General features: G+C 51.7%; 1 protein-coding gene and 1 pseudogene across 1 annotated transcript; one reads left to right on the top strand and one right to left on the bottom strand.

The window, feature by feature from the left end:
* Nucleotides 1-5,195: 5,195 nt before the first annotated feature.
* On the bottom strand, nucleotides 5,196-10,386 carry LOC125512448. The gene is made up of 3 exons (XM_048677543.1): nucleotides 6,760-10,386; nucleotides 6,516-6,662; nucleotides 5,196-5,976 (listed from the first exon to the last, which is right to left on the bottom strand). The coding sequence occupies exons 1-3, from the start codon at nucleotides 6,838-6,840 to the stop codon at nucleotides 5,422-5,424; spliced, it is 783 nt and encodes a 260-aa protein (XP_048533500.1). The 5' UTR covers nucleotides 6,841-10,386; the 3' UTR covers nucleotides 5,196-5,421.
* On the top strand, nucleotides 9,051-9,648 carry LOC125512449 (annotated as a pseudogene).
* Nucleotides 10,387-14,818: the final 4,432 nt, after the last annotated feature.

The raw sequence follows: 14,818 nt of genomic DNA, 5'->3' as shown, positions 1-14,818 counted from the left end.
TGAATACATGAAATTTAATTTGTTCTGTAGTTTGGATGAAGACATTTGGGAAGTAAGGATCCATTTTGATGCAAGAGAGCCATTGGAGATGAAGCTGTGTGGTTCAGATATTACTTATCTGAATTTGGTTGCAGTGATGGAAACCCAAGGATTTAATGCATATGATTGTTTGTTTCACATTGAAAATCCATCTTTAGGAGAGAAAGGGCTGGATTTGGTAGACAGTCATGCAGAATTACAGATGATAAAGAGGAAGATCCAGGACAAATTGGTGCTTAATTTGTTAGTCAGGGCTTGTCCACCCCCTGATACTGATTTTGAGAGGCAGCATTTTGAAAAGCTAGACTTGTCCACTGTGGTGTACCAAGAGCCTCTTGTTTATGATCTGAGTGAGCCTCCTATCTTAGCTGTTGATAAGGAAGGAGTAGTCTTTGACAGTCAATGTATCACACATCACCCTGCTGGTCCTGCTGGTGTTTGCACACAAGAAAGCAAAAATGCAACAGACAAGTTGAAAGCAGTTTTGGAAGAAGAAGAAGAGGGATATCAAGGATTTGAGGCTTATGAGGACAGCGATGCCTCTGATGAGGATGGTCAAATTGGAAGTGACCCTAATTACATGGTTGATGATGAAGATGTAGAGGTGGAAGAGGGAAAGAGACAGAGAGAGCTAGGAGCATAAGAGGAAGAATCAGATGATGATCAATCAGAAGAGGAAGAAATGCTGCATTATGAGGGTGACACTGAAGTTGAGGACCCATTTGAGGTAGAACAAGATAGGACTTTTGAACAAGAAGAAGAAACTATAGTTGAACCTGTAAAGAAGAAGCAGAAGCTGCTAGTTAGAAGAGGCCCAACCACTAGGTCACATTGTAGTGAGCTACCAGAGGTTGAACCTGATTTCAGACCATCATCAGATGAAGAAGAGAAGGGGTTGTTGAGGGAGAGTGATGATGATGGTTTTGATCCACTCTCTTTTGTCCTACCAAATAAAAGGAAGAGTAGGGCAAAGAAAAGGCCTGCTAGGAAGTGGTATAATGAGAAATTGGAGCAACCACATGAGCAACTGTGTATGAAGTTGTGTTTTAGGGATTAGCATCAATTCAGAGATGCTTTGTTGAATTTGCACATCACCCAGGCCAGGAATTTCAGGTATCACAGGAATTCAGATCAGAGGATAATTGTTGAGTGTACAGATAAACAATGCCACTTCTTAATGGTGGCAGCAGTTATAAAAGGGGAGAAAACCTTTGTAATTAAGAAGATGAGACTAGAACACACTTGCCCTAGTACCACAGAGACCACCAGGGTTAGTGCTAAGTTGCTAGCACAGAAATATGAGCATCTCTTTAGATCTGATATAACTACTGGTATTCAGACTATAATTGATGCATGCAATGAAAAATATGGTGTAGATGTGCCCAAGTGCATGGCATATAGGGCAAAGAACATAGCTATTGAAGCTGTGTTAGGAGATCACAAGAAGCAATATCCTAGGCTTAAAGACTATGCTCAGACTGTCATGGACACAAACCCTGGGAGCAGAGTAATAGTCACTACTGTTACTCCAACACCAACTGCAAGAATACCCCACCTAGGCCCAAGATTCCATGCCATGTTCTTTTGCATGAATGGAGCAAGGGAGGGGTTTCTCAATGGGTGTAGGCCATTCATTGGTTAGTTCCTAAACCTTGTGCACCATTTACATATTGTAGAGTACTACATTTTGTTTCTCACTTGAATGTATTTAATGTTTGGAAATGTTGATTATGCAGGTGTTGATGGGTGCTTCATTAAGCTCACTACAGGTGCTCAACTCCTTGCTTCCACTGGTAGAGATGGCAACAACAACATATATCCACTGGCATTTGGCATAGTTGGACAAGAGGACAAAGCTAGTTGGTGTTGGTTTCTACACCAACTGAAAATTTGCCTAGGGGGAGAAGTGGGCAAGTTTGGACCTTATACTATAATGTCAGATAGACAAAAGGTATGTGTTTTGCAGAAGTGTTTACATTAGCTTAGAGTTTCATTATGTTTTGCACAAGTGTTTATAGTAGATTAGAATGCATATTTAATTCATTGGTGCATATTTCTTTAGGATGTAGCTTAGACTTGTTATATTGTTTGTGTCAGGGGTTACTGTATGCAGTGAATGCTGTGTTTCCAAATTGCAACCAAAGGTTCTGCCTTAGACATACATATGCAAATTTCCAAAATGCTGGGTTTAGGGGTGAAGATCTTAAGAAGTGCATGGATAATGCTAGCTATGCCTACAATGAACACAAATTTAATATTGCAATGAATGATCTTAGAGCTGAAAGTGAGGAAGCTTGGGAGTGGCTTACTGCAATACCAAAAAAGACATGGGCAAGGCATGCATTTGACACAAACTGCAAGACTGACTTGGTAGTGAACAACTTGTCTGAGGTGTTCAACAAGTACATTCTAGATGTTAGGAGAAAACCTATAAGGACAATGTGTGATGGGATAAAAGATAAGCAGATGGTGAGGTGGCACATGAAGAGAGAGAGTGTTAAGGAAGCAAGATGGGAGATAACACCTCATTACAGTGAGAAGCTAGAGGCTGAGAAGGAGAGGGCCAGATACTGCAAGCCAATACAGGCAGGGGTCAACTTATGGCAAGTTACAAGTGGGCAGCAAACACATGCTGTCAACCTGGAACTTCAGACATGTGGATGCAGGAAGTGGGACCTTAGTGGCATACCTTGCAACCATGCCATCTCTGCAATAAACAAGGCTAAAAGGAAACCAGAGGATTATGTCAGCAAATTCTTCAAGAAAGATTTTTATGCTGCAGCTTATGAACCAATGATCTTTCCTGTGCCCGGTGAGCATGATTGGACAAGGACCCCTGGTCCAGACATAGAACCACCTGCATTCAAAATCAAGAGAGGAAGAAGGAAAGAAAAGAGGATCAAGGGCAAATTTGAAGTACCAAAGCCAAAAGAAACTTCAAGAATGGGGACCATAACATGTGCCAATTGTGGTCTCCAAGGGCATAGGTACACAAACTGTCTTAAACAGTTGAAGCCTGAGCTAGCTTTGAGGAAGAATAAGCATGTGGTAATAATTTTTCACCTTGAAATATACTAATGTTTTCTTTCTTGTACATTTCTTTCTAGCATTATTAATTGTTTCCTTTTCTTTGCAAGGCTACTCCAAGTACCTCACAGCCAAGAGCTGCTGGTCCTTCTACTGCACCAACAGCAAGACAGCCAAGACCTGCTGCTTCTGCTCCTACACCACCATCATCTGGAAGAAGAGGAGCTGGCAGAGGAGCTGGTGCTACTTCTACTACAACACCACCATCTGGAAGAGGAAGGGGAGCTGGCAGAGGAGCTGGTGCTACTTCTACTACACCACCACCATCTGGAAGAGGAGCTGGCAGAGGCAGAGGAAGAGCTGGAAGAGGTGCTCCCAGGCAATATGCTGACATTCCTACTGATGGCACACACACTAGATGGATGTCCTACTTCAATGCTAGCATGGGAGGAGGAGGATCCATGTAATGTGAAATACTGTGGTGTTATTTTGGTTGAACTTGATGCTTGAGGTGGAGTACTGGTGGAGTACTCTAGTAATGTTGAACTTGATGCTTGTAATGTTGAACTTGAGGTGGAGTACTGGATATGTAGAACTTGCTACTGGATATGTGGTTGAACTTTAGGTGATTATCTGAATGTTGAACTTTAGGTGGTTATCTGAATGTTCACCTTTAGGTGGTTTTCTGAATGTTGAGAGTTAATTGCACAGACGGTGGCTGTGGATTTGTTCAATGGCATGATGATCCATTGCCCACATTCTGGAGTGAGCTCATTGGGGATCTGCGTGATGAAGTATGGAGGCTTAAAGGTGCAACTGTTGCTAGATCTGAAGATCAATTTCCAATCCTGACTCCAAGTGAAGATGATGGCACAAGGGAGGCCATGTTTCTGTCTCTGCAAACTCAACTCAGAGAGAAGAATGCAGAAATTGCAGGGATTAGGGCCAAATTTCACCTAAGCCTAACCATTAGGGTTTACGGTGACTCGGGGTCGAGGAAGCCACCTAAGCCTAACCATTAGGGTTTACGGTGACTCGGGGTCGACGGAGCCACCTAAGCCTAACCATTAGGGTTTACGGTGACTCGGGGTCGACGAAGCCACCTAAGCCTAACCATTAGGGTTTACGGTGACTCGGGGTCGAGGAAGCCACCTAAGCCTAACCATTAGGGTTTACGGTGACTCGGGGTCGAGGAATCCACCTAAGCCTAACCATTAGGGTTTACGATGACTCGGGGTCGACGAAGCCACCTAAGCCTAACCATTAGGGTTTACGGTGACTCAGGGTCGAGGAAGCCACCTAAGCCTAACCATTAGGGTTTACGGTGACTCGGGGTCGACGGAGCCACCTAAGCCTAACCATTAGGGTTTACGGTGACTCAGGGTCGACGGAGCCACCTAAGCCTAACCATTAGGGTTTACGGTGACTCGGGGTCGACGGAGCCACCTAAGCCTAACCATTAGGGTTTACGGTGACTCGGGGTCGACGGAGCCACCTAAGCCTAACCATTAGGGTTTACGGTGACTCGGGGTCGACGGAGCCACCTAAGCCTAACCATTAGGGTTTACGGTGACTCGGGGTCGATGAAGCCACCTAAGCCTAACCATTAGGGTTTACGGTGACTCGGGGTCGACGGAGCCACCTAAGACTAACCATTAGGGTTTACGGTGACTCGGGGTCGAGGAAGCCACCTAAACCTAACCATTAGGGTTTACGGTGACTCAGGGTCGACGGAGCCACCTAAACCTAACCATTAGGGTTTACGGTGACTCGGGGTCGATGGAGCCACCTAAACCTAACCATTAGGGTTTATGGTGACTCGGGGTCGACGGAGCCACCTAAACCTAACCATTAGGGTTTATGGTGACTCGGGGTCGACGGAGCCACCTAAACCTAACCATTAGGGTTTACGGTGACTCAGGGTCGACAGAGCCACCTAAACATAGGCTTCCAATGCATGATATAACATAACCATCTAATAATCCAGTGCTAACATAACCATCAAATAGTCTTCCAATGCTAACATAATCATCAAAACCTAGTGCATGAGAAATCATAATCTGAAGTCTAGCAAACATAACACGGAATATCTGATCCAGCAAACATAACACACATAACACACAATACTTACTACAGTTCAACATATTATAAAGTACACAACCATTGTTCACAATACATAGTGGAGTTTAGATGCATAGTTCATCCTTTTCTCACAAAAGGATGAAAAGCATATCTACTACATACATACACAGCCATAGTTCATCTTAGAGAAGTTCACATTTAGTAGAGCCATACACTACACAACCATCATGCCCAAAAGGTCAGCATTGCCCACTACTCTCATATTCATTTTCTTCACTTCTCTAAGATGGCCTGGATCCCCTTGATCTTCTCCTTCAGCTTCTCCTCAGACTTTGTGAGCTCTGCATTCTTCAACTCCAAGTTCATCTTAGCTTCAGTAAGCAATTGCTTATCAGTAATATACTTCAACTTCAGGTTCTGGATGACTGTAGCTTGAGCTCTTGTCAGGTTCAGTAGCACATCATAATTCTGCTTAAACTTCTCAAACTCAGCATCTTTCTTTGCCATCTTTGCATTCATATCAGCCACCAGTTCACTTCTGCATTCATGCTGATATGTAATGGCAGACTGCAGATGTCTGAAATCCACCACCCTATCCTCCTGGAAACTCATAAGCTGATGCACATCTTGGACTAGCTTGTCATAGTTGGCCTCCAGGTTGTTCTTCTCTTCTGTCAGATGGTGGATAGTGAAAGAACTTTCAAGATTGTCGTTCACCCTAGCACTTTTGGCATCTTCAACCATTGCCCATAGCTTCAACAATGCATTCTGCATTGTTGGGGGCCACTGGTGATCAACCCATTCAACAAAGCCACAATTGCTACCTTCCTGCAAAAACAACAACAACAACAAAACAGTTCATACATCAAGTAATTACACAAAATCACTGCAGTTGCCAAAAAGAATGTCTAAATTTAGCATCAGACCACTACATTTAACAAGAGGAGCAGCCACTTGAGTAGCTGACTGACTAGTTTACTTACTGTACTGTTCATATCAAGGAGTGTTCAAATATTTGTAAGCTACTCTACTACCACTATTAACATAAATTACTATGTTAGCACCAGACCACTACATTTAACAAGAGGAGCAGCCACTTGAGTAGCTGACTGACTAGTTTAGTTACTGTACTGTTCATATCAAGGAGTGTTCAAACATTTTTAAGCTACTCTACTACCACTATTAACATAAATTACTATGCCATTGTACTCCAGCAAAATATACTCATGCTTGACCTAAATAAGCTACTCTAACCACTATGAACCAAAATGTTGACAGCAAGCAGAGTACTCCAGCAAACAGAGTTCAATATGGCACTGACCAAGTAAGAAAAAAAATCAGTATGCCTACAATCCTACAATCCATACCGGCTGTGCACATGCTAAAAACCTCATGCCTGTGTCTGTTCCTTCAAAGGCAACAAGCCTCTCAGATGCCATGCCGTGCTTCTCACATGGAGACATCACATCCAGCTCAAGCCCTTTGTAATATGGATCTTCAATGCTGAAAGGGACCTGCAGAAACTCGCACAAAGACAATGGCCAAATCAAAACCTAGCGATATTAACCAAATCAAGAAATCCCAGATCTGAAACCCTAACCCTGTACTGACCTCGTTGAGACAGTCTGTGGAGGAAGACTGCATGTACGGGAGGCTAGAATGGTCGTCGCTGCTTTCATCCTCCAAAACCATGGCGTCGGCGGGGCGGTGCGGCGGCCGGCAGTCGGGACGCGGGCGGCGGCGACGGAGGAAACGAGCGAGGAGGAGGAGGAGGGGAGGGGAATGGTGCGGCCGGGCTGGAGCTGGTGCGACCGGACCAGGTTGGAGAGCAGCAGCGCACCGGCTCGTCCTAGTCAGCACGCGGGCACGCGCCGATTGGCCAGCGTGGCACCTGACGGGTGGGCCCGAGCTGTCGGATCGGGCGTCAATACATATAAATACGCGTTTTAGCCTAATTTGCAAAAACTTACACCAATGTTGGTACTGACACACAAAAATTAGCAATCATGGTACCAATTTGCATGTGATGCCCGAATTGTGGTACTTATGTGCAATTAACTCTCCCAAGCAAGATGCAACCACAACAAACATCATGTCATATTGTCAATTCAAGAACACCAATCAAGGCAAAATCGTTTTCAGGCTCTTAAAGGAAAATACCAAGTGCAATAAAAAGCTTAATTACGTGGGCATATGGAATGAGCTATGGTCGGACTGGATGCCAAGCACGAGCCTCTCCCTCCCTCCCTATGCCCAAAGCAGCCTGTCGTGCTTCTTTCCAGCCCAACGACCACGCCGACGTAGATCAGTCGGCCGCGTTGCTGACGAAGGCCGGGATCTCCCTCTGCGCGAGTCCTGCTATGCAAGCGCACCAAGCTCTCCGTCCAACCCGCGGCATAGCGCAGCTGAGGACGCTGCTTCCGAGCACTCCTTCTATTGCGCCGCCGAGCTCGTCAACAAAGGGAAGGCCGGGACATGATCCAATGTAGCGCAGATGAGATCGAGTAGAAGAGAATATCTCGATGGGACTGCTCTGACCGGTGAAAAGGACGAAAGGTAATTCAGTTGCTACGATGGAATGGGACCGGGAGATGGTGGTTCTCTTGTTGACCAGAGATAGATCCTGATGGGGAAGGGGCGCGGTCGAGTCTTGATATGGGTACAACTTTTGCTTGTCCGATTTCATACGACATAGCAGATCAAGCCCGTTCAACTTCTGATTCAAACAGTAGCACACCATTATATTAGACATCGTATAGAATCGGACAGAGTAAAATCATATGCACAGTAGTTCCGGGCGCCGGTTTTACCAGGAAAGAGTGCACCGATGTTACCCGTGCCTGGTTTTCTATTTCCCTGGTATGTGGATGGTGGGAGGGGGAGGTTGGATCGTGTAAGGAGGAGGTCCCCACATTCGATTATGCTTTAATAGTAGAGATAAAATATAATATTACTTCAATTCATATATTATTTACAACAATGATCGGCTAGTACAATGATATGCTAGTGGGTGTAAGCATAATATACTCATTCATTGAGTACTACTACTCATGAGTGTTAGACGAATAAGCCGCGGCTTGCCGGTTTCGGCCAGGGCACGTTGGGCACGCGTGCGTGCGTGTGCCAGACATGGCGTGCATGGTCCGGTCCGCGTTAGGCTAGTAGCTGCGTGTGTGTGTGTGTCAGTATGTGTATGAGCGTGTGCATGGGTCTGCTGGCGATGGAGCCTGAGGTGTGACCGTGTCCCCCGGGCAGTTAGTGGCCGCGTCGTCCGTGTACGGGCGCGACGGGAGCGCGAGCCAAGTAGGCTGCGGGGTGCGGGGCGTGGGTGAGTGGGAGCGCCGTAGGCGTTGCGTGCGTACGAGCGCGCGTATAAGAACTCGCTGGGTCCTCTGTGTATTTGCCGGGTAGTGGCTGAGTTCGTGCTCAGAGAAAGAAAGTAAGTGGTCGTTCGTGCGGCCGGCGGGTGTTTGAGCGCCCCGTAAAACTACCTGTGTCTTTGTGTCCATCTCCTTCCTCTAGTCTTCTTCTTCTTCCTCGAGAGCTAAGTGAGGCAGGGAGGTCGAGCTCCGGCGAGCAGAGGAGGAGGCCGGCGGCAACAACATTTGGTATACAGAGCTTCGATTCGGGCGATCACCGGCGACCATGGCGCTCATCCCACACGGCGGCGGCGCGGGCGGATCGGCGACGATGGCGATGCCGATGCTGACCGCGGACAACTACACGGTCTGGGCCATCAAGGCACAGGCGATCCTCGACGTCCACACCGTATGGGACGCGGTGGTGCCGGGCGACGCGGCGGTGAACGCCAAGAAGGACAAGATGGCGTGCGTGTTGCTCCTCGGGGCGTTGCCGGAGGATGTGTTGATGCAGGTGTCGACTAAGCTCACCGCCAGGGAGGTATGGGACTCCCTGAAGGTGAGGTTCGTCGGTGCCGATCGGGTCCGCGCGGCGAGGCTGGGGATGCTACGCGGCGAATTCGACCGGATGAAGATGGCGGACGGCGAGGAGCTCGACGTGTACGGCGGGAGGCTCGCGGCGATGGCGGCGAGGTACGCCAACCTCGGGGAGACGCTGGGCGACGCAGCATTTGTCAAAAAGTTGCTGGACACGGTGCCGGATCGCCTCTTCCCCATCGTCGCCGGCATCGAGTAGTTTCATGACATGACGACGATGGCATTCGACGAGGCGCTCGGGCGACTGCGCGCGTTCGACGAGCGGGTTCGGCGCCGTGGACAAGACGGCGGCGAGCGGGCGGACGGACAGCTCCTGCACACTGCGGCGCAGTGGCGGGCGCGGGAGCGGCGTCAAGGCGGAGCTCGGGACGACGACGACAGCAAGAGCGTGGCGTCGAGCAGCGGCTGGAACCGGCGCGGCCGCTACTACAAGTGCGGCGAGCGCGGACACTTCAAGCGCGACTGCCCCCAACTGCGGAGGGAGCCGGCGGCGGAGCGCGCGCTGATGGCGGACGTCGGCGTTGAAGACGGCAGGCTCCTCTGAGCCACGGCATAGAGGGGTGAATGTTAGACGAATAAGCCGCGGCTTGCCGGTTTCGGCCAGGGCACGTCGGGCACGCGTGCGTGCGTGTGCCAGACATGGCGTGCATGGTCCGGTCCGCGTCAGGCTAGTAGCTGCGTGTGTGTGTCAGCATGTGTATGAGCGCGTGCATGGGTCTGTTGGCGATGGAGCCGGAGGTGTGACCGCGTCCCCCGGGCAGTTAGTGGCCGCATCGTCCGCGTACGGGCGCGACGGGAGCGCGAGCCAAGTAGGCTGCGGGGTGCGAGGCGTGGGTGAGTGGGAGCGCCGTGGGCGTTGCGTGCGTACGAGCGCGCGTATAAGAACTCGTTGGGTCCTCTGTGTATTGCCGGGTAGTGGCTGAGTTCGTGCTCAGAGAAAGAAAGTAAGTGGCCGTTCGTGCGGTCGGCGGGTGTTCGAGCGCCCGGTAAAACTACCTGTGTCTTTGTGTCCATCTCCTTCCTCTAGTCTTCTTCTTCTTCTTCCTCGAGAGCTAAGTGAGGCAGGGAGGTCGAGCTCCGGCGAGCAGGGGAGGAGGCCGGCGGCAACAACATTTGGTATACAGAGCTTCGGTTCGGGCGATCACCGGCGACCATGGCGCTCGTCCCACACGGCGGCGGCGCGGGCGGGTCGGCGACGATGCCGATGCCGATACTGACCGCGGACAACTACACGGTCTGGGCCATCAAGGCACAGGCGATCCTCGACGTCCACACCGTATGGGAGGTGGTGGTGCCAGGCGACACGGCGGTGAACGCCAATAAGGACAAGATGGTGCGCGCGTTGCTCCTCGGGGCGTTGCCGGAGGATGTGTTGCTGCAGGTGTCGACTAAGCTCACCTCCAGGGAGGTATGGGACTCCCTGAAGGTGAGGTTCGTCGGCGCCGATCGGGTCCACGCGGCGAGGCTGGGGACGCTGCGCGGGGAATTCGACCGGATGAAGATGGCGGACGGCGAGGAGCTCGACGTGTACGGCGGGAGGCTCGCGGCGATGGCGGCTAGGTACGCCAACCTCGGGGAGACGCTGGGCGACGCAGCACTTGTCAAGAAGTTGCTGGACACGGTGCCGGATCGCCTCTTCCCTGTTGTCGCCGGCATCGAGCAGTTCCACGTCGTGACGACGATGGCATTCGACGAGGCGCTTGGGCGACTGCGCGCGTTCGACGAGCGGGTTCGGCGCCGTGGACAAGACGGCGGCGAGCGGGCGGACGGACAGCTCCTTTACACTGCGGCGCAGTGGCGGGCGCGGGAGCGGCATCAAGGCGGATCTCGTGACGACGACGGCAAGAGCGTGGCGTCGAGCAGCGGCTGTAACCGACGCGGCCGCTGCTACAAGTGCGGCGAGCGTGGAAACTTCAAGCGCGACTGCCCCCAACTGCGGATGGAGCCGGCGGCGGAGCGCGCGCTGATGGCGGACGTCGGCGTTGAAGACGGCAGACTCCTCTGAGCCACGGCTTAGAGGGGTGAATGTTAGACGAATAAGCCGCAGCTTGCCGGTTTCGGCCAAGGCACGTCGGGCACGCGTGGGTGCGTGTGCCATACATGGCGTGCATGGTCCGGTCCACGTCAGGCTAGTAGCTGCGTGTGTGTGTCAGCATGTGTATGAGCGCGTGCATGGGTCTGCTGGCGATGGAGCCGGAGGTGTGACCGCGTCCCCCGGGCAGTTAGTGGCCGCGTCGTCCGCGTACGGGCGCGACGGGAGCGCGAGCCAAGTAGGCTGCGTGGTGCGGGGCGTGGGTGAGTGGTAGCGCCGTGGGCGTTGCGTGCGTACGAGCGCGTGTATAAGAACTCGCTGGGTCCTCTGTGTATTGCCGGGTAGTGGCTGAGTTCGTGCTCAGAGAAAGAAAGTAAGTGGCCGTTTGTGCGGCCGGCGGATGTTCGAGCGCCCGGTAAAACTACCTGTGTCTTTGTGTCCATCTCTTTTCTCTAGTCTTCTTCTTCTTCCTCGAGAACTAAGTGAGGCAGGGAGGTCGAGCTCCGGCGATCAGGGAGGAGGCCGGCGGCAACAACAACCGTTTATCTGTAAACACAATATATTCATTCATTGAGTACTACTAGTAAGTTGTAAGCGTAGCAGGCTAGCAAGTAGCAACCGCGAATACAATATACTAATACTAGTTAATCTGTAAGCATAGCAGGCTAGCAGCAGCCGCGAATAAATAACCAGTAATCTGTAAGCACCCTCCTTGTGCACCAGGACTTGTGGATAAAACAAGAGAAATAAATAAGGCTGAAAATGGATTGAAGAAAATCCTCAAGTCTGTCTACAATCCAACACCTGTAGTGAGGAAAGGGTTTCAGGGAGGATGGTGACAATGGATTGATCTTCTGCACCATCAGCAAGAGATCTCCCACATGCCAGACGTGCGGTAGAGGACCAAACTCATGCGAGGCCGACGGCTTACTCTGCCGCCCCGGCCAATCGCCACCGCAGCGGCGACCTCGCCGGCGTTGGGCTCCACTGGATCCAGGTATTCCTGCCTGGGATCGGACGTCGGGTCCTCTGACGAAGAGGAAGCACCGGCGGTGGGAGTCCAGTTAGCTCTTGAGGTGCTGGGGGAGGGAGTAGAGGGCGGGGAGTGGAAAGCCGTGGCTCGCCGGAGGAAGAAGACCGAGGCCGAGATCGTTCAAGATTTCTGGAACGACGCCGGCTTCCCAACGCCGGAGTCGCGTTTCTGGAAGAATAGATCACCGTCGCCGCCGGGAATGACATTGAACGAGGGTTCAGGGAGGGCTGGATCGCTGTCACCGCCGGAACCGATGCCCGTTGAACGCCCTTGCCAAAAGCCTTCCGCGTCGCCTACTGGTCTGTGGGTGGCCCGTCCGCCGCGTATGGAGACATGGCGAGGTCCACTGCCCCCACGTAGAGTGACGCCTCCTCCTCAGCTGGGGCAGTTCCTTGATTCAGCCACACGGAATGCATCTTCGGCAGGGCGGAGTGACTCGCCGGCGTCGGTCGGATCGCCGAGATCTGAAACTGAGCCCGTGACGCAGTCAAGGGCGATCTCTACGGACGTTCAAACTCCAATTGAATCCTCTGGGATCGGGCCCATGCATGCAACGTTGGATCCAGGCCTGGAGTTTTCTTGGGCTTTTCTTCGAAGACGTATGTGGGCTCTCTAGAATAACCCTTTGCGGCAGCGATCAATCAATTCCACGCCTTCGACTGCAGCGTCGTCGTCCTCCTCTGCTGTCCCGCGGGCTTCCATCGTCGCCGCCAAGATCTCATTACCCTCGCCGACACCGCACACGACTCCAGTACAATCTCCCGGCGCCGGGGTTGCCCGTTCCTACGCATCAGTCGCGTCGGCGCATCAGCGCCCCATGGCGGGCGTGCCTCCTTCGGTGCGTGGTGCCTCCGTCTCGGGAGGGACGAACCCTCATCCTCATCCAGTCGTGGGGGTGACCTCCACTCCCTCGCGCCCTCCGGCTCAGACGTCGGGCTTCTTCGGTCCGCCTCTTCTTCAGCGAGGACCGGCGCCGGTCTACAACTACGGTGGGAACCAACCCCCTAGCTATGGCCTGGCTAGGCACTACGCCCCGCCATACGGTCCGGCCGTCGCCGGTGCGCCAGTCTCTATGTATGGGACTTCGCCAGCCGGGATGTCCGTTCCTTCGCAGTTCCAACCCGGAGGGATTGTGACACAACCAGTACAAAAACGTAAGAAGAAGAAGCCGCATCAACAACAGTTTGCTGGGGGAGCTTTGCAACATGGTTATCACCCACCGGCTCAGCACATGCAGGTTCACCAACATATACCGCATCAACCTATACAACAACAACATGTGCAGTCTTATCAGCAAGGGCAATATCAGCAATTTGTGCAGCAGCAGAACACTCAGGTGCCACAGTTGCCACAGGGGCTTACTACTGTCGATGTCCCTTCTCTGGGAGTTCCCGTGTCTGATGTGCAGGTGAATCCTACAGTGCCTAAGAACAAGGCTAAGAAAGGGGTTCGATGCTGGAAGTGTGCGGTGGATACGCATGCCGCGAAGGATTGCACAGTGCAGCATTACTGTTATATTTGTGACAAAATCGCTCATCCAACGTTGCAATGCCCAGTTCTGAAACTCCCAAAGCCCACTGCTTTTGTCTCGGGAGTTGGTGCTGAGGAGACTTACTTTGCCCAGCTGCCAGATAGTGTGGTGAAGGATCATTTGGCGCCGACACAAACACCGATCGCCCATGTTCGTGTGAGTGGGTTGATGGTACCGGCGAGCATTGTCGAGAATCAGTTTGCTAGGAGATGTCCGGTACATGATCAGTGGAAGTGGGAGGCTATTCAACACGGGTCCGATGCTTACCTCGATAGCTTTCCTTCTTTCGAGGATTTGGACAGGGTTGACGGAATTCAGATCAACGTGTCGTCGGTTAATGCCCAGATGACTGTCACCGCATGGAGGTCGCAGGAGGTTCCACATAAGCTTGAGCTTCAACAGATTTGGCTCCATGTCGAGGTTGTTCCTCATACAGTGCGTCATTTTTGGGGTCTATGGGCCGTTGGTACTTTGATGGGCAAGACCTTAGATGTGTATCTCATTAGCCTGTGACGCCGTGGTGTGGTTCGGATTCTCGTGGCTATGACCAACTCTCAGATTTTGTCTAAGGACAAGGATGATGCGGGGCCTTTTGTTGCAACAGATGTGTTGGTTAAGCTCAAGGGCTACGCATTCACGTTCAGGAAGGAACCGGCTGGATACATTCCTGATCTTGACTTTGTCCCGTTTATCTGGAGACGCAAGGGTGATGATGCTGATGATGAGAGTGGCGCCAAGGAGAAGGACGATGTGATGGACACCTCAGAGCACACCGAGAACCCTTCCAATCATCCGTCTTCTAGTTCTGCTCCGGTGAATAAAATCCTTGACACTCAAGTTCAACAACGTGTATTGTCGAGTGTGGTCTCTAGAGATGTGACAGGATGTGGTTCAGTGCTCTTAGCGCAGGAGTCTGCCTCGCCTTCTACGCCACGGGCTGTCATGGTGTCGCAGCCATCGTCGCCTTCTCGGACTGCAACGTCGTCGCCTGCTGCCCTCCAATTGGTGCAGGTCACCGGCGGCTCAGCGGGACACCCGGACTCTTCACCTGCTGAGGTGGCGCCGCAGCCGCCGCCGTCGACGCGGACGGCACCGTGGCAGACGGCTGTCTCCAAGCC

This window comes from Triticum urartu, chromosome 6, assembly GCF_003073215.2.
Source record: "Triticum urartu cultivar G1812 chromosome 6, Tu2.1, whole genome shotgun sequence".
In the NCBI taxonomy this organism is placed as follows: Eukaryota; Viridiplantae; Streptophyta; class Magnoliopsida; order Poales; family Poaceae; genus Triticum; species Triticum urartu.
Note: the sequence above shows the minus strand (reverse complement) of the source record. Positions and strands in the feature narration are given on the sequence as shown.

Bases quoted from the DNA above. Each gene is read 5' to 3' on its own strand.
- LOC125512448 (XM_048677543.1), bottom strand. From the start codon at position 6,840: ATGGTTTTGGAGGATGAAAGCAGCGACGACCATTCTAGCCTCCCGTAC. The intron at 6,663-6,759 runs GTCAGTACAGGG...GAGTTTCTGCAG, and splicing joins CCACAGACTGTCTCAACGAG to GTCCCTTTCAGCATTGAAGA. The intron at 5,977-6,515 runs GTATGGATTGTA...TTGTTTTTGCAG, and splicing joins TTTTAGCATGTGCACAGCCG to GAAGGTAGCAATTGTGGCTT.